The sequence below is a fragment of the Fusarium tjaetaba genome, assembly GCF_013396195.1.
Source record: "Fusarium tjaetaba strain NRRL 66243 chromosome Unknown NRRL66243_c0000188, whole genome shotgun sequence".
NCBI lineage: Eukaryota > Fungi > Ascomycota > Sordariomycetes > Hypocreales > Nectriaceae > Fusarium > Fusarium tjaetaba.
Window position 1 is genome coordinate 162,314 of NW_023501384.1, and position 22,722 is coordinate 185,035.

The following is a 22,722-nucleotide window of genomic DNA, read 5'->3' on the forward strand; positions in this document are numbered from 1 at the left end:
ATGTCGGTAGAGTTTTGGTGGGGTATCTAATAATCAGGCTTTCGGGATGCACTTTACAGCCCCCTGCCACAGGTGCTAACGTACGGAGTAGTTGTAGGTACCTTCTGTTGCTTACTAGAGCAGGCGCTTCGAGAAACATGGACCCACTTAAGTACTCGGTTAGTCATTATCATTCAGTGACGCTCTTAGCAGCGCTTACTCACACCAAACAACCTTCACGTTCTCCTTTCCTTCATCAGCATTTATACGACCGCCGCTAACCACGCCCTGATTGTCCGGCCCGGAAATTCAGCAACAATGCCGCCCAAGAGGAAAGCAGGTGTTGCTGTCCAGGGTGGGGGAAAAGTGGGAAGGTCCTCGCGCATGTCAACACCTGGAGCTGCAACGCCACGAACGATCGATAGCAATGAGGACATGCCGGATGAGGAGGAGGGCCCCGTCGACGAGGCCTTGGAACGTGATTTGAACAAGAATATAGACATCTTTTCTTTGGATCGCTATCAGAAGAGACATGCGATCCGGGATCCCCTACCACACATCTTTGGCGACCGTGATTTTTCATACCTGGTCTTGAAGAAAGACCATCAGAATCGACCTCTCTGGATAGACCCTCAAAAAGGCCGCATCATTCTAGAGAGTTTTAATCCACTCGCGGAGCAGGCTCAGGATTTCCTCATCACTATTTCTGAACCCCTGTCTCGACCGACTTTCATGCACGAGTACGCCCTTACAACACACAGCCTGTACGCTGCCGTCTCTGTTGGGTTGTCGCCAGAGGACATCATCAATACACTAGATCGATTTCTCAAGACACCTCTGCCCGACGAGATTCGAAATTTCATTACAAGTTGCACTCAGAGTTACGGCAAGGTGAAGCTGGTGCTCAAGAATACAAAGTACTACGTCGAAAGTCCTGATCCAAACATGCTCCAGACTCTCCTCAAGAACCCCAAAATTGGTCCCTTACGCGTCCAAGGAACGGAAGAGATCACAACATCAGTTGCGCCAAAGATTGGCGGCCTTGTCATTCCCGGAACACAGAATGCCGCCGGAGTGAAGCAGGCCAATGGCCTTAGCCAAGCAGGCGAACAAAGCAAAGATGGGCAACCCGTCCAGGAGGGTGAGGTCTATGCCACGCTCAACGAGGAGGATGACGAGGACCAGGAAGTGACGCATTCGTTTGAAATTGCAGACAAGGATGTCGAAACGGTACAGAAAGAATGCCTGAATCTAGGATACCCAGTTCTGGAGGAGTATGACTTTCGGAGAGATGAAGCCAACGCAAACTTGGATATTGATCTGAAGCCTGGTACTCAGATTCGGCCTTATCAGGAAAAAAGCTTAAGCAAGATGTTTGGCAACGGCCGAGCCAAGAGTGGACTAATCGTTCTGCCCTGTGGTGCTGGAAAGACACTTGTGGGTATCACAGCAGCGTGTACTATCAAGAAGGGTGTCATTGTTCTATGCACGAGTTCAATGTCTGTTGTGCAATGGAGGAATGAATTTTTGAAATGGTCCAACATTAATCCCGATGACATTGTTGCCTTCACATCCGATTCCAAGAACAACGTCTTCACCGGAAGCACTGGGATCATCGTCACAACCTATGCAATGGTCACACAATCGCGGGCCCGATCTTACGATGCAGAGAAGATGATGAAGTTCTTGACAGGTCGAGAATGGGGTCTGATGCTGCTGGACGAGGTGCACGTTGTGCCGGCCAACATCTTCCGAAAAGTCACGTCTTCGATCAAGACTCATTCAAAGCTTGGTCTCACAGCTACACTCCTTAGAGAAGACGACAAGATTTCTGATTTGAACTTTCTTATCGGACCCAAGCTATTTGAAGCCAATTGGATGGAGCTTTCAAAGCAAGGACATATTGCTAGAGTTCAGTGTGCAGAAGTATGGTGCCCAATGCCTACAGAGTTCTACGACCAGTATCTCAAAGCACCAAGCCGGAAGAAGGGTTTGCTTTATATCATGAACCCCCGGAAATTTCAGGCTTGTCAATATCTCATTAATTACCACGAATCAAGAGGAGACAAGATTATAGTATTCTCGGACAACGTGTATGCGCTCAAAGCATATGCACTAAAGCTTCAAAAGGCGTTCATCTATGGTGGCACTGGTCAAGCAGAACGTCTGCAAGTGTTGGAGAACTTTCAGCACAACCCGAATGTCAACACGCTTTTTCTATCGAAGATTGGAGACACGTCCCTGGATTTGCCCGAGGCTACCTGCCTCATCCAAATTTCATCCCACTATGGTTCACGTCGCCAGGAAGCGCAGCGTTTGGGACGAATTCTTAGGGCCAAAAGGCGTAATGATGAGGGTTTCAATGCCTTTTTCTACTCTCTGGTGTCGAAAGACACGCAAGAAATGTATTTTTCTTCCAAACGTCAAGCTTTCCTCGTCGATCAGGGATATGCTTTCAAGGTCATCACACAATTAGCAAACATCGAGAAGACACCCGGACTAGCATTTGCAGATGTATCCGAGCGGCGTGAACTGTTGCAGAAAGTTCTTGTGGAGAATGAGAGCATGGAGGAGGATGACCCGAACGACGACATGTTCCATCAGGGTACTATGGGGCGCAAGAAAAAGAAGGGAGCTCGACGAACAGCGGGAACTCTCGGCGAGCTTAGTGGTGGCCAGGACATGGCGTATATCGAGCAGAATAAGAAGTTATCGGCAAAGCGGAAGAAGGCTGACAGCAATGCCTTCTTCAAGAAGATTGGACGCGAGAATGCCAGGCGAGCAGCAGCACAGTAATCGAAAGACAGTTGGAATCGGCACAATGGACGTAAAGGTACATTGAACGAGCCATAGAATGATGAGCCAGGGGACCGGAATCACGGGTAAATACAAAATGTCGTATGCATAAGAATACGCAGCGGCAGATCACGCATATGTAGAACGCATAATAATGTTTTCAGGGCGCAAGGACGGGAAAAATTCGGCGTTCAGGAAAAATTACTTGGTACAACACGGCCATAGCCGATCACATTGCACACCTGGTACCGTATTCAATCAGATTTCTGGAAGTAGGCAAGAGATGACTCATTGGAGTGAATTGACTGACTCCACGTAACTTGAGACGACTGCAGTGCATGGGGTGAAAGATCCAGGTGACACAGGAATGTATGAACGTATGGCAAGATAAGAAGACTAGCCAACAGGGAGAATCCAGCCTATACAGGTCTCATAAACTAATTAGGAATCGGAGGGTGGCATGCATCTCACCACGTATTAGTTGTGTGACACGGCTTTCAGATATGATGCCATGTGAAGGATGGTTTATGAGCGAGTCGAAGGCCCCATGCGACCTCACCAATGACCATTACTGACAAATTCCTGCAGTAGCAATGGCTAAGTATTTAGAGTCAGAGCTACGAGGTCCCAGGTAGGGGATCTTTAAGAAACTAGTGCTGCCTTAGTTTACGGGGAGAAAAGCTTGGCAGTACTAGGGTTTGGATATCTATTCCTGGCTGCAACCTCACACAAAGAATTGGTGATGCTTATTCTAACTGCACTCTGCCATGTATCTTGGTGTTGTGGTGTTTTCCAATTAGTACTCTCCTGGTTTGACGGCGAGAGTGGGTGTGGCATGGCGCAATTTGCTCATATCTCATTTGCATGACCTGTTTGAAAAGAGGCTGCATGATATTACCTTAGGCATTGACTTGTTTGTACGTAGTGTCCATCCTCATGGAAGTTAGGTTAAATGAAAGGTTCCATTCTTCCGGAAACCCCATTGATTGATGCGCCGCATACTCATGTACGCCTGCAGAGGTTTTTGTCTCAGCCATGCAAGTGTTTAGTAAGTAGCTTGTGAACGCGGGATTGGGTAGTGGTCTGTGGACATGCGATTAAAGAGCGGTGACATCACCTTGTTAGAGGAGTTCATCCCAGGGTAGTGTCAGAAGGGCGGAGCGGTTTTGGTGAGAGGGTATGTATCGTTTTGAATATGTTGACAACAGCACAAGGTACCAACCTGGGTACTACCTTGGTGGGAGACTTTTCATTTCCTCGGCCTTGTGGTAGCCAATGGATCACAATCGATAGCTCGCCACCTCTGTTTGCCAACTCTCATAATATTTGAGGCATTGTCTGGGTGCCCTTCAAGAATAATAGCTCAATTGCAGTATGGGAAATGCCCCCCTGACTGCGAACAGAGAGGCCTACTTCCCTCCCCATACTGGTTTTGACTGACTGTGTCCCCAATTGCTGAGTCCAAACCCCTTTCTTCCACTTTATCCCTTTGTTTGACTCGGGCAAAGCACGTGTCAGTGGTTTCACCATATATCTACATGTAGAGCCATCTCTCAGATCTCCGAATTTTCTTGGCTTCCATGGAATTGGAGATTGCTTAGGGGGACGTGCCTAGCGTGCCATTGGCCCGATAATACCTAGTGCAACACACAGACAGCAGACAAGGACAGGCTTTTGTTACCCGCAGGCGAAGCTCACGCCCGCAGGGAACTTGAAAGAATCCATCTGGGTACAAAGAAATTTGAGATGTTCAACAAACGCAGGAATCTATCTGGTCCAATCAGTAAATTGCCCAGTTTGCGTTGAGCTGTTACTAGTATTCCTGCCCTTAGAATTGAGGTCTCAAATTACATAGATTGCGCCGGTTCAATGCTTCGCCGGCCCCAAATCGTGGTGACGTTGTTAGCCTTGTTACAAGGATACCTAATCGGGTGATGCGTTGGTGGTGTGAACACGATGATCGTTAGGAGCCATGGGAAAAGGGTATATTAGTACTTCCGATGCAGTAACATATTGTTTACCAACCTCATCAACGGTGCTTTGCTTGATCATGAGAGGTTGGAGGAACAATAGGTACCCAAACGTCGCGGGATCAACGGGCGTTTTAACGGTTTTTGCCACACTTCCCGCTCCTCTGTCCATAAACCGACGGGCGCTCTGAGTAGGTAGGTAAAGAGTGTTTGTACGGAGCACATGCGTAATCTCAGTAGCTTTTCACACACTGATGCGTATGTACTGGTTTTCGCACTACTTCGCCGTCTCCCTCCAGCCCGTTCATACATACATACATACATACATACCCAGTATGTGTTTTAAGTGCCCTAGCTAGCCTACCTAGTTAGCACCGATAACTGGAGACAACAAACTCAGCTTCAGAATGGAGCCACTAATGTAAAGACCAGACGGGAGAACGCCTACCGGTACCGGGGAACATGTCCCGCGCGGTGGCATCCTCAGTCTGTCTATGGGTTTCTCGTCGTCGCCGTGTCCCCATCTGCAAGCATCTGGGCTTTCTACAACCCCTGTCCTGGCCCAAGCCCTGCCAATGCCGCGTGTGTGCTCTGCTGTGCCTGGGTCGTTTATGGACCCGGTATCTCGGTCCATGGCTTGGCTCACCTCACGTCCATGATCCAAGTTTGTTGAGTCGGCTGTCTCGTGAAAACCCCCTGCCATGCATGTACCCTGGCTGTACGGAGTAACATTGAGGTTTCTCGTTTCCATTCTTCTTCCGTGTGTAGGTAGATAATGGAAGAGCCAAGTGTCGGGAGCGAGCATGCATGGTTGTGGCTGATCAATCACGAGATGGATGTCTGGGCCCCTTGAAATCATCAACAGGTCCCTCGTGGTTGGATCGCGAACTCCGAGTCGCCGCCGTTTGTCTTTGTTTTCCTCGGTTGCTACTGTTGTTGCCGCAGCACTGCAGTGCACTGATAAAAGTTTGGATTATTTTTGGTGTCCGTTCCATTTCCTTGAATCTCAGGTAGCGCGTTGGTAACGCCAGGGGCTTTTCCCACTATCTTTCTTCCATTTCCGCTGCCAGGGCTACTTTCATGGTTCGTTCTATTGCCTTCCTCCTTCCTTATCTCTAGAGAATTTCCTGACACCCTAGTGCCTAGGTAAGGTACCTACCTTATAGTCCAGTCCATGTACACTTCGTTGCTAATTGAAAAGTTCTTAATCTGCCAAAGTAACTTGATATCTGCCTCTTCCAACTTCATCCCCACCATCTATTGAAGGGACTCGATCAAAGCACTATGCTTCTTTATTTCCAACTTCAACAATTCGGGTCTTCAATTCCGAGAATGGTTAACTAGTCCAGGTTGTTTCTAACCAAAGCCTAGCCCAGGCCACCACACCCTGTTTTCCCGACATCAAAATCACCTAGCCACTGGCAGTGCCCCAGAGACTCACTCCGCACCAAAGTCGCCGGGCCATTGCTTTTTCTTATAGTTACTCGACGCATTGCAAGAAAACCTTGCTCTTTCTGTGCTGAATGGGAGTGGTGTGTTAAGAAATCTCCAGTTCAGTTCCCGCGCCCCTCCGTTATTCAGTCTCCAGTCTCCGCCTTCTTACGCCATAACTATAATTGTCCTTAGCCATGGCACAGTCTAGTCCCTAAGCTCAGCGACTAACTTTAATCCAAATAGCGCAGGAAGCCCTCTCTCTCCCTGTTTCTGGGTTTCTGCCTTCTCATCTTCCTTAGCATCACAAAAGTTGCCAACGGACTTCTGCTTCTTTGGAAGACATGCTCGATGAGACGCGCGCCTCTGTATGGGCGCGGCTCAAAGCTGTCAAGCCGCCGTTTGTGTCCAAAAAACCACACTTCAACTTTATTTCCGTTCATTGTAAGTCACATCCATTGGTCTTTTAACCCCCCATGCTTCCTTCTTGAGCGCAACCCCCACGCGATCATCTCATATACCTACACCTTCGCTTCCCATCAGGTATCGAATTTCAAATGCCAAGTCTCTGTCTGACCATTTCCCCTAGATACATGGATCATTGGCGCAACCTTGGTAGCTTCCGTCATTATATACGGTGCTGGTCGCGGTCAAACGTCATATGTCGATTCTCTTATGTTCGCTAGCGGAGCCAATACACAAGCTGGACTGAACCCAATCGATGTCAACCTTCTCAACACTTTTCAACAAATTGTCGTTTACCTCTTTACTATAACGTCTAACCCAATCACGCTACATACTTCAGTGGTCTTCTTGCGTCTTTACTGGTTCGAGAAGAGGTTTCAAGGGTGGGTTACGGACGCCAGACAGCGCCGTGCTACGCTCTCTAAGGCCAAGACTCGTCCACGAAGTGAAGCCCGTGAAGCTGAAGAAGGAGTCAATGGTCGGCATATTACGGTTGTGCCTTACCAGGGGAGACCTCCACGTATCACGAACGACGGCATACTGCTTGATGGAAATGACGTTATTCAATCTCAGGCGATCGCCAACGATGATGAGGAGGAAAATCTACCACATAAACCACCACCTGCGAGCAGCGATGAAAGCGACACAGTCTCAGCCGGCCGTTCTAACAGCATAGAGCTAAGTCCTTTGGAGAAACCTGATCAGGGCTTTGGAGATGGCGGGGAAGTGAATGAGGGGCAGAGCAGGTCACAGAATGCGCCGACAGGTATTAAGTTTGCTGAGACGGTCAAGCGAAGTGACGGAGTCGACGACGACTTGACCAAATTTCCCCAAAGAAGAAGCCATGCGGAGCATATCGCTATCCTAGAGCGTCAAAGAAACCAGGACAACGAAATTCTGAGGATTCCTGGTCCACGAGAAACCGAGCGGGGGATGGGACCTCGAAGGCTTGACAATGATGATACCCAGGACGGCGACGATGACAACAACACCATTGCTATGACAAGAACTGTGGAATCGAGGCCAGACAACGCGACACTAGACCACAGGGCACCAACAGGCCGCAGACCAACCATTGTTATTGCCGAGCCGAAACGTCCCCTCAAACACGAACTGACTGATGATGCCAAAGCCGTTGGCGGCACTCTTAATGCCCTTAGAGTGCGCAAGCCTCGTGTGTTCAACCGTGGTCAGAAGGAGGTGCACGATGACAATGAGAGCACTATGGGTCGTGCTTTCCGAACACGCACAATCGATACTATCAAGTCGGCCTTGTCAAACGACCACACGAAAGATATGCCCTACCTCAGTTACACCCCGACTATGGGTCGAAACTCTAACTTTGTGGGATTGACCCTGGAACAGCGAGAGGAACTTGGCGGTATCGAATATCGATCCCTGAGGACTTTGGCACTGATTTTAATGTCCTATTTTTGGGGGTTCCAGCTCATTGCTGTAACCTTCCTTTTGCCTTTCATTCTTCATAATGAGAAGTACGGGAGAATTGTTGAAGGGAACGCTATCTCAAGAACCTGGTGGGGATTTTGGACGGCCAACTCGGCATTCAACGACTTGGGTCTGACCCTAACCCCTGATAGTATGAACTCTTTCAACACATCAGAGTATGTGATGATGATCATGTGGTTCTTCATTATCATTGGAAACACGGGTTTTCCTGTCATGCTACGTTTTGTCATTTGGGTTCTTGCTCAAATTGTTCCTAAGGGGACCGGCCTGTGGGAAGAACTCAGATTTCTTCTTGACCATCCTCGCCGGTGCTTCACCCTCCTATTCCCCTCAAGCGCCAATTGGTGGCTATTTTGGATTCTTGCCGCATTGAATGCCATAGACTTGCTTTTCTTTGTGGTCTTAGATGTATGCAGCTCGTCAGCCCCTCTCGTTTATATCATGCTAACCTTCGCCAGCTTAACTCAGGTCCAGTCGCTGAACTGCCTGTTCATACTCGAATTGCGGATGGTCTATTTCAGGCTGCCTCTACAAGAACTGCAGGCTTCTCGTGTTTCAGCCTTAGCGACCTTCACCCAGCCATCCCAGTCTTGTACATGATCATGATGTACATTTCGATCTTCCCAATCGCAATCTCCATCCGCCGAACGAACGTCTACGAAGAAAAGTCTCTCGGAGTTTACCACAACAAGAAAGACGAAGATGAAGAGGAATCAGCCAGCGCTCTAAACTATGTTGGTACCCATCTGCGACGCCAACTTTCTTTCGACTTGTGGTACGTTTTTGTGGGGTTCTTCTTTCTCGCCATCAGTGAAGGTGAAAGTCTCAAGGCAAAAGACTTCAATTTGTTTGATGTTCTTTTCGAAGTTATCAGTGCGTACGGAACTGTGGGTTTGAGTATGGGTATATCCAACGTCAATGCTTCTCTGTGCTCTCAGTTCACCGTTGTTGGGAAACTTATCATCGTTGCCATGCAAATCCGTGGCCGCCATCGCGGTCTGCCTTATGGGTTGGATCGTGCTGTTCTGTTACCCAGTGAGGCACGTTTCCAGAAGGAAGCTGAGGAGAACCAACCAATTCTTGTTCGCACCAGGACAAATGCCTCAATGGCAACCGCCTCAGGCATGGAACCGCCTACTAGTCCAGGTTTACCTGGTCGACGTGGCAGTATAGGCCGCATACGCGAGCGAGCAAATAGTCGCATCATTTCCCAATTTTTATATCCTGGTCCCGTAATCCCCAGCAACGAGATACACGGTCACAAACGCGCAACATCAAACAACTCTAACAACCTGCGGGATTTCCCGCGATTCAATACCGAGCCAGTGTTCGAAGAGGAAAAGGACGATGTTCCTCCTCTTCGAACCATCGAGTCTCATAGTGGTGGTCCTCGTCGTGCAGAGACCAACCCGATGCCCTAAACAGCGGGCAACAATCAAAGCTTTGCTTTTGCAGATCATACGACAGATACGGCATTATACTCCGTTACATGGCTTCATTGTCCTTCTCAGAGGGGTCTTCCGTTCATGCATCATTTCACAAACTACATATTTTCCGGACAAAAAGCGATTCCAAATGTCAAAAGGGTTTACGGCGTTCAGCATCAGGGTTTTAAGAACATAGAGCTTTTGGAAGGCGATAGTCATAGCGCAAGCTTTTGTTTCATGTCAAGCCGAACGAATGTCGCAAATTTACGATGGTTCTAGAGGCTGAACCAAGGTGTTTTCATATTCATGGTCTTTTATGTAGCGTAGCAAGTTCCAGACCACACTGGCGTTTCATCTTGTCCAGGGACTTGCATATCATCATGGTCTTCGTTAGAGTATTCACGCCCAATAGAAGGCGATCCCGCCCTAGGTGCAAACCATGGTCATTTAATCATTCTTTGCATCAAGTACAACAAACAATAACTACACTTTTGCTATTCATATAGCATATCCACTGCTCCTATACAGTTACTTCATCCAAGTCTAATTAAGTCTAGAGAATCTATGCATAGGTCTGTATTTTATGATAGCCTGCTCACTTGGTCTCAAAAGCACCAATATCCTTCAATGCGCCAGCCAAACGACGGTAATCTCGCAATAAGTCAAGAACTTCACCCAGCTTAAGCTCCCCAGGAGTCTGTATCTCCATAAAGCGTTTGTTGGGCGGAGCAATTCTAGGAATCTCTTTGGGTGGAAGAGCTGCGGCGATGTCAGGGAATGCCTGGGTGTTCGTTAGCCTTAGTTACTGGCAGTCTGACTTTCGTGTCTTCAACATACTGTTCCTAAATCTCCACCGTCTGCGGGCTTCACCGGCTCCTTAGCAGCTGGGGTTGAAGGGGCTGATGGGATGTTGCGCCCAAATCCACGGATCATGCTGATGCTGGGAAGCCGAGCCATAGGATTAAAAGAATTGCCTAAGTTGCGCATCTGGTCCAGAACGGCAGGGTTTTGCCCCGGAATTTGGTTGGCTGTCTTAGGCTCGTCAGAAGCGAACAATACTTTCTTTGAAGAGCTCGCACTGCGACCACTTCGAGCACTGTCAGCACTGCGGTCGCCGCGGCCTCCTATCAGGTTCAAAACTCGTTCTTCGCGAGAGGCTGGGCGCTTCAAGAGATCATTGTCGTCAGGTGCAAGGAGTCTGTTGAGCCCGCTGCTGTCCTCCTCATCCGGGGAGGGCGTGCTGACAAGTTTTCGGGCATCATCTAGAGTCCTAGGTACTGTGATAGACTCTCGGGGGCTATCCTGATGCTCCCTTAATTTCCCTACGAGAAATTTGTAACTATCTCCCAGGCTGTTCGATATGTTTTTTAAGCTCTGGTCGGCTGTGTTAAAGACCGCATCGCTGGCAGCCCCGAAAGCCTGCGCAGGCCCGTTTACAAGGTCGCTCAGACGACGGTTACGCAACGCCACAGATGCTTTGACATCGGTCGCTGAAGTCTTTGCCCCCTCAGCCTTGGTCTTGGTTGTTTCGGGCATATTTGCCGATGAGGGCGCTTCTCCTTGCTGGTAAGCGGGAGGGAAAGTTTCGGTCCTTGGGCTTGTGCTCTTTGCTGGACCGGAAAGCTGTTCATCCGCCCTGAGTGTTGTAAGATCCACTGTCTGCAGAAAGCTGATAGCAGCCTCAAGGTTTGTCAAACAGTAAGCAGCCTCGCCTGTAAGCTTCGGCTCCCATCGAAAATACTGTATAAAATGAACATCACTAATGACATGTAGGTTCTCTGGCGGCAGAGTTATAAGGGTGTAGATAAGCATAGGCATAATCTCATCAGCGGAAGCCGAAGGATGAAAATGAGCGAGGGTGTCGACGATACTTCGATGGGCAGCTTTGAGATGATTCAGCTTACCCAGTGGATATCGCTTCTGTGTCATCATGGCAACATCTCGTCTGGCGGGCTCCAGCTTCTCTTTAATATCTTCCACTGTCGGGCCAGCTTTTCCCTCAGATTCATCTGTCTCGCCGGTGAGGTCAATGCCTAGGTCAGCAGGCCCAATACCGACCAAGGCCAACGCGGCAGTCTTGGAGCGTAGTTTGTCATCTTGGGCCTCATCCTGCGTGCTTCGGTGCCTGTAAATCTTGTCGTAGATACCTTCACACAGTCTACGCTCGACGGCCTCTTCCAGCAGAGACCTCTTGGCTTCAAGAGCTTTCCTTGTTCTCTTACGGCTTGCTAGCTCTTCTGATGTGATCATTTGCTGCTCTGGTTCAGCCTTGGTAAGCGCACTGGCCTTTGATCGAAGGCGACTGGCGGCAGAGGATATTGAAGAGGTGGATGGTGCGGGAGAGACGTCGCGGCTTTGTCTTGAGGCAAGGGCGTTGATATGGGTGTTTATGTTAGCAGAGGCTTGCGTATAGAACTCTTGGAACTTCTGCGATAATCTCTCAATGTTGGGAGGAGTCGGGTGGACTTTTGCATTCAGAGACTCGATGAAGCTGTTCATACATAACTTAGCATGGTGCAGTCAGGATCTAGCATTTCTCGGTGTGCATACCTATCCGTCAAGGTTATCAGTTCGATGGGAAGGATGTCTAGCTCGATGGAAGCCCGAGTTATTTCAATGCCATCGTCTGAATCGCTATGCTCGGCAGTGTCGAAGGCATCGGGAGATGCAGTGCCATCTTTCGTCGAAATGGTGTTTGCAAACGTATGAGCTCTTTTGGGGACTTTTAATAGATCGTCGCTGCCAGAAGCAGTTGTTTTAGGAGCGTGCGTGTGGGAAGCAGTGCGTATGGTAGAGGGACGAGCCGAGGGGCCCTCAGAGGCATCGCGAGACGCCATGAGTCGTTGGTTTGAGCTATAGACAATCATCATGAGCTTTCCACGATGTTCCGGGGATACTATGGAGTGTGTGGGAAAGAACAAACACGGGAAGAGGGTTCAAACTCGTCGCCTAGAGCCTCGTAGTACATACCGCGGATGCCAATAGCTCGAGTGAGAGGTTCGCATGAACAAATGATGTCGATGCAACAGACAGCGTGTCTCAAGGAGCCGATGCTGGCTGAGACCGAGACGTAACAGAGAACGGGACAATTGCTCCTTCTGTCCGTGCTGCCACTTGTATTAAATAAGGTACTAATGGGGAGAAAATAAAGAGGCAATGCCGATATAGTAGAAACGAATGTCAAATAGATATCTATACAGTGAAGGGATGGTGGAGGGCTTCTATTACACGCAATACAATGACGATGGATAAAGAAATGATAAGCAAATCATATGAAGACGAACCCCCCCGTTCTAGGGATTGACATGCAGCAGGAGTGGAGAGCTCAAGAAACTATCCTACGCAGCCACAATGCCAGCCACTTCCGCCACACGTACGATGTTCACTTCCATACTTGTATACACCTAAGGTAGGTAGTATATGAATGGAATAACTTCCCCCTGATTCCACATTTGGTATGAGAGACTACTTATCGATACGATTCTGATGTTGTTTCAATATACGCTAATGCTCCGATATGAGGTCTTTCGTCGATCGCTTTTGGCACACATGTACTTGTGTAAGGCAGTGCTGCACTGCAGCATCTCATGCTTCAACTTCTATGGACTCCCAGCTTATATTGTTTGACTGCCAATGGATGCTTTTCCTTTCTCGCCAGGTCTACTCATTTCCCCATTGTTTCCGATTCATTGTCCTTGATGAGTATGGCCACCCACTTACACGAGGCCAACTCCCCGCCCCGATAAACTATGATTACCCCACAACGTTAGGAAATGGACTGCAGGTGGGCTATTCTACTGTTGGGCAGTACATGAAGTGGTATTTCATTGCATTTCGCCTTTACCGCCCAGCTTCAGACATATATAGTGCAGCATCAATATGCAAGTTCATATTCGAAGCCAAAACTCTCACTGAGCTTCAGTTCCTTGCACCTTTTCCACATTATCTTCATGCAGCGTTGATATTTGATTTACGTTTCAGAGTGGCAGCACTCGGATTATTGTGAGTCTTTCACTCCAACCAGTTTCATGTAACTCTTCGCCTATATCAGCCAAAGCCCTAAACATACATGTATTTCGAGCGTTCGTAGATAGTCAAATCCCCACGGCATGCTTATGCTGACATTGTACTCCGTAGTTCAGTTAGTAGACCACCTCCTACCCTGAACAGTGGACAATAAGGGTCTCTCCACTGCTTCCCTGGCTCCCGACCGCACCTAATTTTGCGGGGTCCCCGCCTTTACAGAGACACTAGATAGATCAGCCTGGAACTGTAACTCATCATTGGCTCACTGCGAGCTAAGCTGCTTCGAGTAATCAAATATCCGTCGCTATTGAATGGCCCGGGCAATTGGGATATGAGAAACCGAGCTGGTACCGCGTTTGCCGGGCTGAACCGAGACACCCACCGAGATACAGCTATGAAAGGGCCTATGATCCTCTTATCTTGGGTCTCGTCCAGCACCTAATCATTGGTTATCTATCATTGCTCTGAAGTCTTTAAGCAATACCCTTATCCGCGACCCTTCACAATGTCAGATCCTCCATCTCGCATCCGCTCTATTCTCAACCATCTCCGCCCTCATCCCACGGCGCCTGTCAACTTCCACACTCTATCACCAACTACATTTCTTGAGCGTGCTGCTTCCATTGAACCAGATGCGGAAGCCATCTTCCATATCACAGTGAACGGTGCTGTGCTACGGCGCTCCTACGCTGAGTTTGCTGATCGCGCCCGAGGTCTTGCTTACTACTTCCTGAAGCATGGCTACCGACGCGTAGGCATACTCGCACCCAACACGCCAGCTTTCCTGGAGTCTATTTACGGCATTGTTGCGGCGGGTGCTGTCATCGTGCCAGCGAATTATCGCCTGAAGCAGGATGACATTGCCTATATCTTTGACTTTGCAGAGGTGGACTGCATTATTGTTGATAATGAGTTTGTTGGCTTGCTCGATGCCTATAAGGAGAAACACCAGAGTGTGCCCTTGATCGTTGATATGGTTGATTTTACCCCTTGCGCGCATGTGCATTCTTGTCTCGGAGTTGTTGCTAACCTTGCCCCTCAGGATACTGATGCAACTGAAGGACAACTATCCGGTCCTTTTGACGAAGCCGTCTTGGAGGGATTAAAGCATGACATTGACCAAGGTAGTCATGGCTGGCCTGGCCTTCATGCCCAGGCACGAAGTGAGGATGATATGCTTGCCATCCCTTTCACCTCTGGAACAACATCACGTCCCAAGGGCGTTGTATACACGCATCGAGGTGCCTATCTCGCTTCTCTGGCCAATATTATTGAGTCGGGCCTCAACATTGGACGATGCAAGTACCTGTGGACGCTTCCAATGTAAGTGAAGATAATTTGCTCACCGTGTAATCATGACTGGCTGACCATATGCAGGTTCCACGCGATTGGATGGACGTTTCCTTGGTCAGTCGTCGCTGTTCGCGGCACAAATGTTTGCTTGAGAAAGATTGACTACCCTCTTATTTGGAAACTGCTAAAAGAAGAGGGCATCACTCACTTTAACGCCGCTCCTACAGTCAACACACTGCTAGTAGCGGCCAAGGAAGCTGAAAGGCTATCGCAAGAGGTCAAGGTTACTGTAGCCGCTAGTCCACCCACTGGATACCTGTTTGAGCAAATGGTATGTTTTCCTATATGTTCAGGTCTCAGAATCATCCAAAACTAACTATGATATATAGACTAAGCTTAATCTCATGCCCGTTCATGTTTATGGGATGACAGGTGCGCAAGAAGAAGAATCGGTACAGGCAATTGCTGACGTTCATTTTTATAGAAACATACGGACCTATTACGAAATGCTATATTCTTCCTGAGTGGGATAATCTACCTCCTCAAGAAAAGTTTGCCAAGATGTCCCGGCAAGGCCATGGCTTCATCACAAGTCAGCCTATCCGGGTTATCAAGCCAGACCAACCACAGGGCGTGCTTATTGACGTCGCCAGGGACGGTAACGAAGTTGGTGAGATTGTTTTCACCGGAAACATTTGCGCCAAAGGATATTACAAGGATCCTGAAGCTACACGGCAGCTCTTTGCTGGGGGCGTACTTCACTCTGGAGATCTAGCAGTATGGCATCCTGATGGTAGCGCTCAGATTCAGGATCGTGCGAAGGACATCATCATTTCGGGGGGTGAGAACATATCATCTGTTGCTCTCGAGAGCATGCTCGCCCAGCACCCAGACATCCTCGAAGCTGGCGCTGTAGCTGTCCCGGACTCACACTGGGGTGAACGACCCAAGGTGTACATCACAGTCAAGGATGGCAAGACTGTAAAAGGAGAAGAGGTCATCTCGTGGGCAAAGCATCAGAGTGATATTAGCAAGTTCATGGTTCCTAGAGAAGTCGAGGTTGTAGATGAGCTCCCCAAGACCAGCACAGGCAAAATCAAGAAGAACGTACTGAGGGAGTGGGCCAAGCATGGAAGACAATAGGAGAGTCGCTTGGGACTTTGTGGGGAAAAGAGCGGCATAGAACTTACTCGAGTAACCGGGACCGATTTCTTTAGCAATCTTGTATATATCACATATTACATCCAACATCATACTGGTAGTGCAGCCATTCGAGCGTTGCGAAATTGACGGATAGGTTTGCTTCCAAATCATTATTTGGTGACGTATTATGTGGTTAATCAACATTCATTCGAAAAACAGCACCTGCGGGCCCTTCGTCCAGCGCATCCAAAGCTACCATGTCATCTGTGTCGAGAGCAAAATCAAAAACCATAATATTATCTTGAATGCGACCCGGATGTGAACTCTTGGGTAGAGGTATCCAGCCTTTCTGGAGTGAATACCGGATAAGGATCTTTGCTGGAGTCTTGTCATGCTTTGATGCTACCCTTTGTACTTCTAGGTCATTAAGCCGAGTACCTGTTGCAAGCGGGCTGTATGCCTCGATAACAATACCGTTGTCCTGACAGTAGGTCACGACATCTCGTTGCTGGCACCAGGGGTGTAGCTGATAGTACACAGGCACCGTAAAATTAGAATTCCTTCAAGACTGCAGCGGAGAGTCTAGCTCACCTCGATTTGGTTCGCACTTGGAGGCCATTCAGTGGCATACTCCTTCAGTTCTTCGAGATGCCGGACTCGAAAGTTGCTAACACCAATACTTTTGGCTCTTCCCCTGCTCTTAATCATTTCCATCGCTGCCCATAACCTCTGACGGTGATCTCTGGATGGTCCAGGAACGTGCATCAACAGTAAGTCCACGTATCCATCTACTCCAGCGATACGGTCCACAGTTTCGATAACATCTTGATACACGTCACCCTGGCCTGACATCCTTCGCGGACTCCCAACTTTCGTAGTAAGAAAAATTGCTTCACGAGGCACACCAGACTGTTCGATGGCCTCGTAAACGCACACCTCATTGCGATATAACGCAGCTGAGTCAATGTGGCTGTAGCCCGCTGAAAGTGCTGCCAAAACTGCGGTAGTGCATGTTTGGCCGCGAATTTTGTAGGTGCCGAACCCGAGAAGAGGAATACTGGCTGTCGTGTTTCGGAGACTGAGGCAGTCTTGGGCTACTAATGAGGTGGTCGTGGCAGATGTTGCTATGTGATTTAGCTGCGTCATAGTAGGTAAAAGCTGACTATTCGAATAGTGCGGTGTGCAGGAGTCTCGATACAACACTTCACTCACTTTCATTGAGACATGAAAAACATGATGTGACAAATAGGCAGGATTAAGGTAGGTAGTAAGTGATGAGGTGGAAGCCTCCACTTGTTTGTCTCGCTAGCTCTTTCTTTTTAAGCCTTGGAGAAATTTAGTTTCATGAATGGGTTGCGATAGTGGCAGCAGAATAAGGCAAATATTTATTCTCCTTTCCTTACCTTACTATGTATAAAATTCTCTAGTCAAAACCATACCTCAAAAGGCATTAAACAACAGGGCGCCAACAATCACTGCACTATAGATCTTTTCCTGAACCGACCCAAACTACATTGCTTGATCCTCTGAATGTTAATAGTCTGTAAGTTGTCTTTCCTCACCTTGGTGCTATGTAGCCCTTAGGGAGCAATAAAACATTAGACCTTTATATAAGGAGTTAAAATAAAGTTAGCGAAAGATATCTTAAACTTATAGTTAGTTACTTAAAATCTTTTTATTCTTTAGAATTATAGCCCTGTGTTTTCTTTCCTCCTTTAGGTGATATATATTAGGCTTATATTTCGTGTTCTATAAAGAAAAGATAAAGTGTTTAAGCGTGTCTTAAAACTTAAGCACAGTCCTCCCTTCATTCATTCATCATTTTCATGCATGCAAAGTCAAGGATTGCGCATGGCTCTTTTTAGGTGTTGGCATTATGCTGGAACGTTTGCTGATGATTAAATGCCACCTTAATTAGTAAATTAGAATACATACCTACCAACGTAAAACAACTTGAAGGAGATTGGCAAGAAAAAAATACCACAACAAGAAGAATACGGTAAATGGCCCCCGAATCAGTTTATCTCCAAACCTTTTTCTAAACACCAGTATACTCAACTTAAGGTACTGTTCATAGTTTATAGGGTAGACCGATGCCCATCTTGCTAATCGTACGTTCGTCAAAAGAGGGGCATGCAGCTGTCCAGTGGGGCTGGCATAATTCTAGAAACCCCCACGAAGCGCTAGAGAGCCGTAGAAACTCTACGTTTAGCGGGAGCTCGCTGGAATATGTCGTCACTGCCTGTCCACCTACTGGGTCCTGCCTGCCACCTGGAGCTCTTCCCGTGCGTGGGCAGCGTCCAGAGGTGAGGTGAGAAGGTGGGCGGGAACTGCTAATCACCAAACAAATTCCATTCCTTCCATTCCCTCCAACCACTTCGACTTCATCACCCAAACTTTCCCCTCCAAACATAATCATCCATACGTGCTTCCTGTCTTGATAGACGTGACTGATACACGCTTTACAGAGTCAACGGGTGACCTCTCTGTCGACCATGAGCACTCTCAGGCCGTTGCGTGGCGGCTGCCAATGCGGCCGCAACCGTTACATAATTGCTGTTCCCCAGAATGGCATCAATGAGGCACAGGTTCTCTTCAACACCGAGTCTGCACATCGTAAGTTGATGATGCCCTTCAGAGACACACCCGCGAGTATCGAGGATATGATCTGACATCCGCCTACAGAGATACCTCTTGCAACTCCACTGGCCGCCTACATCCGAGTTCCGCTTTCATGGTATCACAGTACCACCTACTCTTTCTTCCCTGACGAGACACACGCCTTGATTCGACGAGTTTATACACACCCTAGCCAACAATACTCAAAACGTCACTTCTGCGGCTACTGTGGCACACCACTGTCCTACTGGTCCGAAAACCCGCATACCGAGGCCGAATTTATCAACCTGACGCTCGGAAGCCTGCTGAGGGAGGACTTGCGAGATCTGGAAGACATGGGACTGATTCCAGAAGAGGAAGATGGCAAAGCCTCGGCAGGCCAGTCACCAGCAGTGGTTGGTAGGAACACTGCATTGCGCCAGTCGTATGGAGTTCCGTGGTTTGATGGCATGGTCGAAGGAACGCGCCTAGGTAACATGCGCCGAAGTCAAGGTGTCAAACAATCTCATGATGGCCAAGTTAAGGTCGAGTGGGAGATTGTCGAATATTCCAATGGCGACGAGTTGACGGTCCCGACGGAAGAAGATAACGATGTGGAGATGTCGAACCCCGGAAAGCGAAAGCTGCAGGACAGGGACGATTTGGAGGCAGGTGCTGTTGGGAACTAGGAAGTATTGCTGACTGAATTGGGCTCAGTTGTGCCTTGTGTAATATCGAGAAAGCTGGCGACTGATGGGATAATGATGAGCGGCCCCTGCTAAAATTCCGACGACGAGAGGCGTTGACAAATGCATATTCGCAGCGATTTCAACAACCACATGGCACTTGGATGACATGTTGGCTCAATCTCGGTCGTCACATTATGTAGTTTGTGAAAAGATTGTACTACCATGCTGTCTAAAACTGCGTTATCATGTGAAATAATATCTGAGCCATTATCCTTGTATGCTGATGAATTAGGAGAAGCCGCCAGTTTAAGGAAACCAAACCATAAGCAGATATGCATGGATATACGTATGGTGATAGCGAAAAGACGAAATCTGTCATTGAGCCGCATGGGGAGTCCGGATATCTGAACCGTTCTGTTAGTGCCTTTGACTGGTGTTTCGGGCCTAGCAGCCATGGCAGCCCGGGAAATTCGGGGCAATGCAGTCCGGACCGTTTGATAGAGCGGGAACAGGAACCGGGAGAGAGCGACAGGGCGGGCACATGCAAACTAGAGAAGCAATGAGGATCACAGTTACAGCACATCATCCGAAACACAATGCAGCCTAAAAAAGGTAAACAATGGGTGGGAGGACCCTTGGATCTCGAGGCCGAGACACCACGTGCAGAGCATAAGATCTCGGGAATCAACCAATTCCTCCTGCATTTGATTCATCCGGTGAGGCGAAATTTGTCGCGGTCATTACAGAGCGTGCCGAAGTTCTGGCGATGGCGGGCTGTCGTGGCGCCGGAGAGGCGGGCCGAAGGCTCGAGTAGGCACATATGAGCGGGAATCGTCTGACGAAAACGGAGGTTCAGGTTGGACAAAAAGAGCTAAGTGTCCAAGCGATCTGTTATTTTACCAGATCTTTTGTCGAGAATTGAGCAATTGTAAGTTTCCGGAAAATCATAATGAGACGAAGAAAAAGGAGAACAAGAGGAGGAAAAGAAAAAGAGGAGAAAAGGAGGAAACATGGAAGTAGTAAGAGAATCCGGAAGGGTCCTGAAACCAATCCCCCATGGGGGCAATCACATTGCCTGGGGTTGCCTTTTGCCCTTTATTTAAGCGGGAGTGGAGGAGGGTGCCAGGGCGGTTGAGTTGAGGGAGACACATCCATCAGCGAGCTGCAGGCGCAGGCAGGCATGGATGGCCCTGAGTAGTTAATGGATCCCTGGCAGTTGCTGTGCGTGATAAACCCACCAATTCGACTGAGGAAGGTACCCTACCTTGGCGTTCGTGTCTTTTCGTGTCGTCAAAGAACAGCCTTTGTCAACCCCACCCCAGCTTTTGTGGCAGATGATCCAGCCGCGGATATGACGGTCCGAAGTACAAACACGGCCATTGAGAGGCATATCCCTTCTACCTACCCAAGGTATTCATCAGTTTCACCGTGCATTGTAGCTGACAAGAGAGGTGAGAGTCTAAGCTATGAGTGGAACGAAAAGCGACAACCCATGTTCTAGGTTGGGGTATATAAGAGCGTCCTGTGATGCCATGGGAAACATGATATTCCCCTTCCTCTCTTCCAATCCAACATCCTCCACCTCTACTCACTTGTAACCTGTGGCCTTCAACTCTTGTTTCTTTCGTTTCAGCTGGCCTGATAACTAGCTCTCTCGAACCACGACTCAGATCAGTCCACACTTGAAGGGCTGGTAGCCAGCCTGATTCACAATGTCTCTCCCCAAGGACTTCCAATGGGGCTTCGCCACCGCCTCGTAAGTAATTCAACTCCCAGAACCGCCGAGTGACGGTAATTGACCCTCAAGATAGGTATCAGATTGAAGGTGCTATCGATAAGGATGGCCGTGGCCCTGCGAACTGGGATACCTTCTGCGCTAAGCCTGGCAAGATCGCAGACGGCAGTTCCGGTGTGACCGCCTGTGATTCTTACAACCGTACTGCTGAGGATATTGCTCTTCTGAAATCAGTAGGCGCTAAGGCTTACCGATTCTCCCTCTGCTGGTCTCGGATCATTCCTCTCGGTGGTCGAAATGATCCTATCAACCAGGCCGGAATTGACCATTATCGCAAGTTTGTCGATGATCTCCTCGAAGCTGGAATTACCCCTTTCATTACTCTTTTCCATTGGGATGTACCCGATGAGTTGGACCGCCGCTACGGCGGTCTCCTGAACCGAGAGGAGTTCCCTCTTGACTATGAGCGATATGCTCGTGTTGTTTTCGAGTCTATCCCTCGCTGCAAGAACTGGATCACTCACAATGAGCCCTGGTGCTCAGCCATTCTGGGTTACAGCACAGGATCTAACGCACCCGGTCGCTGTTCTGACCGCAAGAAATCCGATGTTGGCGACTCTTCTACCGAGCCTTGGATCGTTGGTCACAACCTTCTTGTTGCCCACGGCCGTGCTGTAAAGATTTATCGTGAGGAATTCAAGCCCAAGAACGGTGGTGAGATTGGTATCACCCTCAATGGCGACGCCACATATCCGTGGGACCCCAAGGACCCGAGAGACGTCGAGGCTGCCGAACGTAAGATCGAGTTTGCTATCTCGTGGTTCGCCGACCCTATCTACTTCGGAGATTACCCAGCCTCAATGCGCGCCCAGCTCGGTGACCGCCTTCCCACCTTTACCCCCGAGGAAAAGGCTCTTGTTTTGGGATCCAATGACTTCTACGGCATGAACCACTACACTGCCAACTATGTCAAGCATCGGGAGGGAGAGGCTGCTCCTGAAGACTATGTTGGTAATCTTGACCTGCATTTCTGGAACCACCGCGGTGATTGTATTGGCGAGGAGACCCAGTCTACTTGGTTGCGACCATGCGCCCTGGGCTTCCGTGATCTACTAGTCTGGATTTCCAAGCGTTATGGCTTCCCCAGAATCTATGTTACCGAGAACGGCACTAGCATCAAGGGTGAGAATGACATGCCGCGAGAGAAGATCCTGCAAGATGATTTCCGCGTCAAGTACTATGACGATTACGTGAGAGCCATGGCCGATGCTTCTAGGCTCGATGGCGTGGATGTCCATGGCTACTTTGCCTGGTCTTTGCTGGACAACTTTGAGTGGGCTGAGGGTTACGAGACTCGATTCGGCGTAACTTATGTCGACTACGAGAATGACCAAAAGCGTTACCCCAAGAAGAGCGCTCAACATCTGAAGCCCCTATTTGATAGTCTCATCAAGCAGGAGGAGCATGTCGTAAATGGGAATGGTGTCAAGGCCGGACAGACCTGAGAATGATCGAATCGAAGATGATCATGATTATTATTACGGTCTCCTGAATATGATACTCCGATAAATTTATTGCTATTAAATTTGAAAATAGAAGATGAATAAAAACGTGTGACTTGTTCCCTTCACGTGTAGAATATTTTTCATCAGAGTTGGTTTACTACTCTCTTTACGCATTGTGGTATTCTTATTAGAGTTAAC

General features: G+C 48.6%; 7 protein-coding genes across 7 annotated transcripts; 5 read left to right on the forward strand and 2 right to left on the reverse strand.

Annotated features, from left to right (window-relative positions):
* Positions 1 to 297: 297 nt before the first annotated feature.
* On the forward strand, positions 298 to 2,775 carry FTJAE_8617 (DNA excision repair ERCC-3; the record flags this gene model as incomplete). Its single annotated transcript, XM_037355452.1, has 1 exon — positions 298 to 2,775. One exon carries the CDS (start codon positions 298 to 300, stop codon positions 2,773 to 2,775), a length of 2,478 nt encoding a protein of 825 aa, XP_037204334.1.
* Positions 2,776 to 6,520: 3,745 nt separating this feature from the next.
* Positions 6,521 to 9,529, forward strand: FTJAE_8618 (potassium transporter TRK-1; the record flags this gene model as incomplete). The annotated part of the gene is made up of 3 exons (XM_037355453.1): positions 6,521 to 6,620; positions 6,766 to 8,516; positions 8,567 to 9,529. 3 exons carry the CDS (start codon positions 6,521 to 6,523, stop codon positions 9,527 to 9,529), a joined length of 2,814 nt encoding a protein of 937 aa, XP_037204335.1.
* Positions 9,530 to 10,130: 601 nt separating this feature from the next.
* On the reverse strand, positions 10,131 to 12,402 carry FTJAE_8619 (uncharacterized protein; the record flags this gene model as incomplete). The annotated part of the gene is made up of 3 exons (XM_037355454.1): positions 10,131 to 10,316; positions 10,373 to 12,026; positions 12,086 to 12,402. 3 exons carry the CDS (start codon positions 12,400 to 12,402, stop codon positions 10,131 to 10,133), a joined length of 2,157 nt encoding a protein of 718 aa, XP_037204336.1.
* A 1,664-nt stretch (positions 12,403 to 14,066) lies between these two features.
* Positions 14,067 to 15,997, forward strand: FTJAE_8620 (AMP-binding protein; the record flags this gene model as incomplete). The annotated part of the gene is made up of 4 exons (XM_037355456.1): positions 14,067 to 14,884; positions 14,939 to 15,185; positions 15,244 to 15,286; positions 15,339 to 15,997. The coding sequence occupies 4 exons, from the start codon at positions 14,067 to 14,069 to the stop codon at positions 15,995 to 15,997; spliced, it is 1,767 nt and encodes a 588-aa protein (XP_037204337.1).
* A 193-nt stretch (positions 15,998 to 16,190) lies between these two features.
* FTJAE_8621 (members of the aldo keto reductase family) lies at positions 16,191 to 17,143 on the reverse strand (the record flags this gene model as incomplete). Its single annotated transcript, XM_037355457.1, has 2 exons — positions 16,191 to 16,523; positions 16,589 to 17,143. 2 exons carry the CDS (start codon positions 17,141 to 17,143, stop codon positions 16,191 to 16,193), a joined length of 888 nt encoding a protein of 295 aa, XP_037204338.1.
* Positions 17,144 to 18,492: 1,349 nt separating this feature from the next.
* On the forward strand, positions 18,493 to 19,284 carry FTJAE_8622 (uncharacterized protein; the record flags this gene model as incomplete). The annotated part of the gene is made up of 2 exons (XM_037355458.1): positions 18,493 to 18,613; positions 18,683 to 19,284. 2 exons carry the CDS (start codon positions 18,493 to 18,495, stop codon positions 19,282 to 19,284), a joined length of 723 nt encoding a protein of 240 aa, XP_037204339.1.
* Positions 19,285 to 20,996: 1,712 nt separating this feature from the next.
* FTJAE_8623 (beta-glucosidase) lies at positions 20,997 to 22,524 on the forward strand (the record flags this gene model as incomplete). The annotated part of the gene is made up of 2 exons (XM_037355459.1): positions 20,997 to 21,040; positions 21,096 to 22,524. 2 exons carry the CDS (start codon positions 20,997 to 20,999, stop codon positions 22,522 to 22,524), a joined length of 1,473 nt encoding a protein of 490 aa, XP_037204340.1.
* Positions 22,525 to 22,722: the final 198 nt, after the last annotated feature.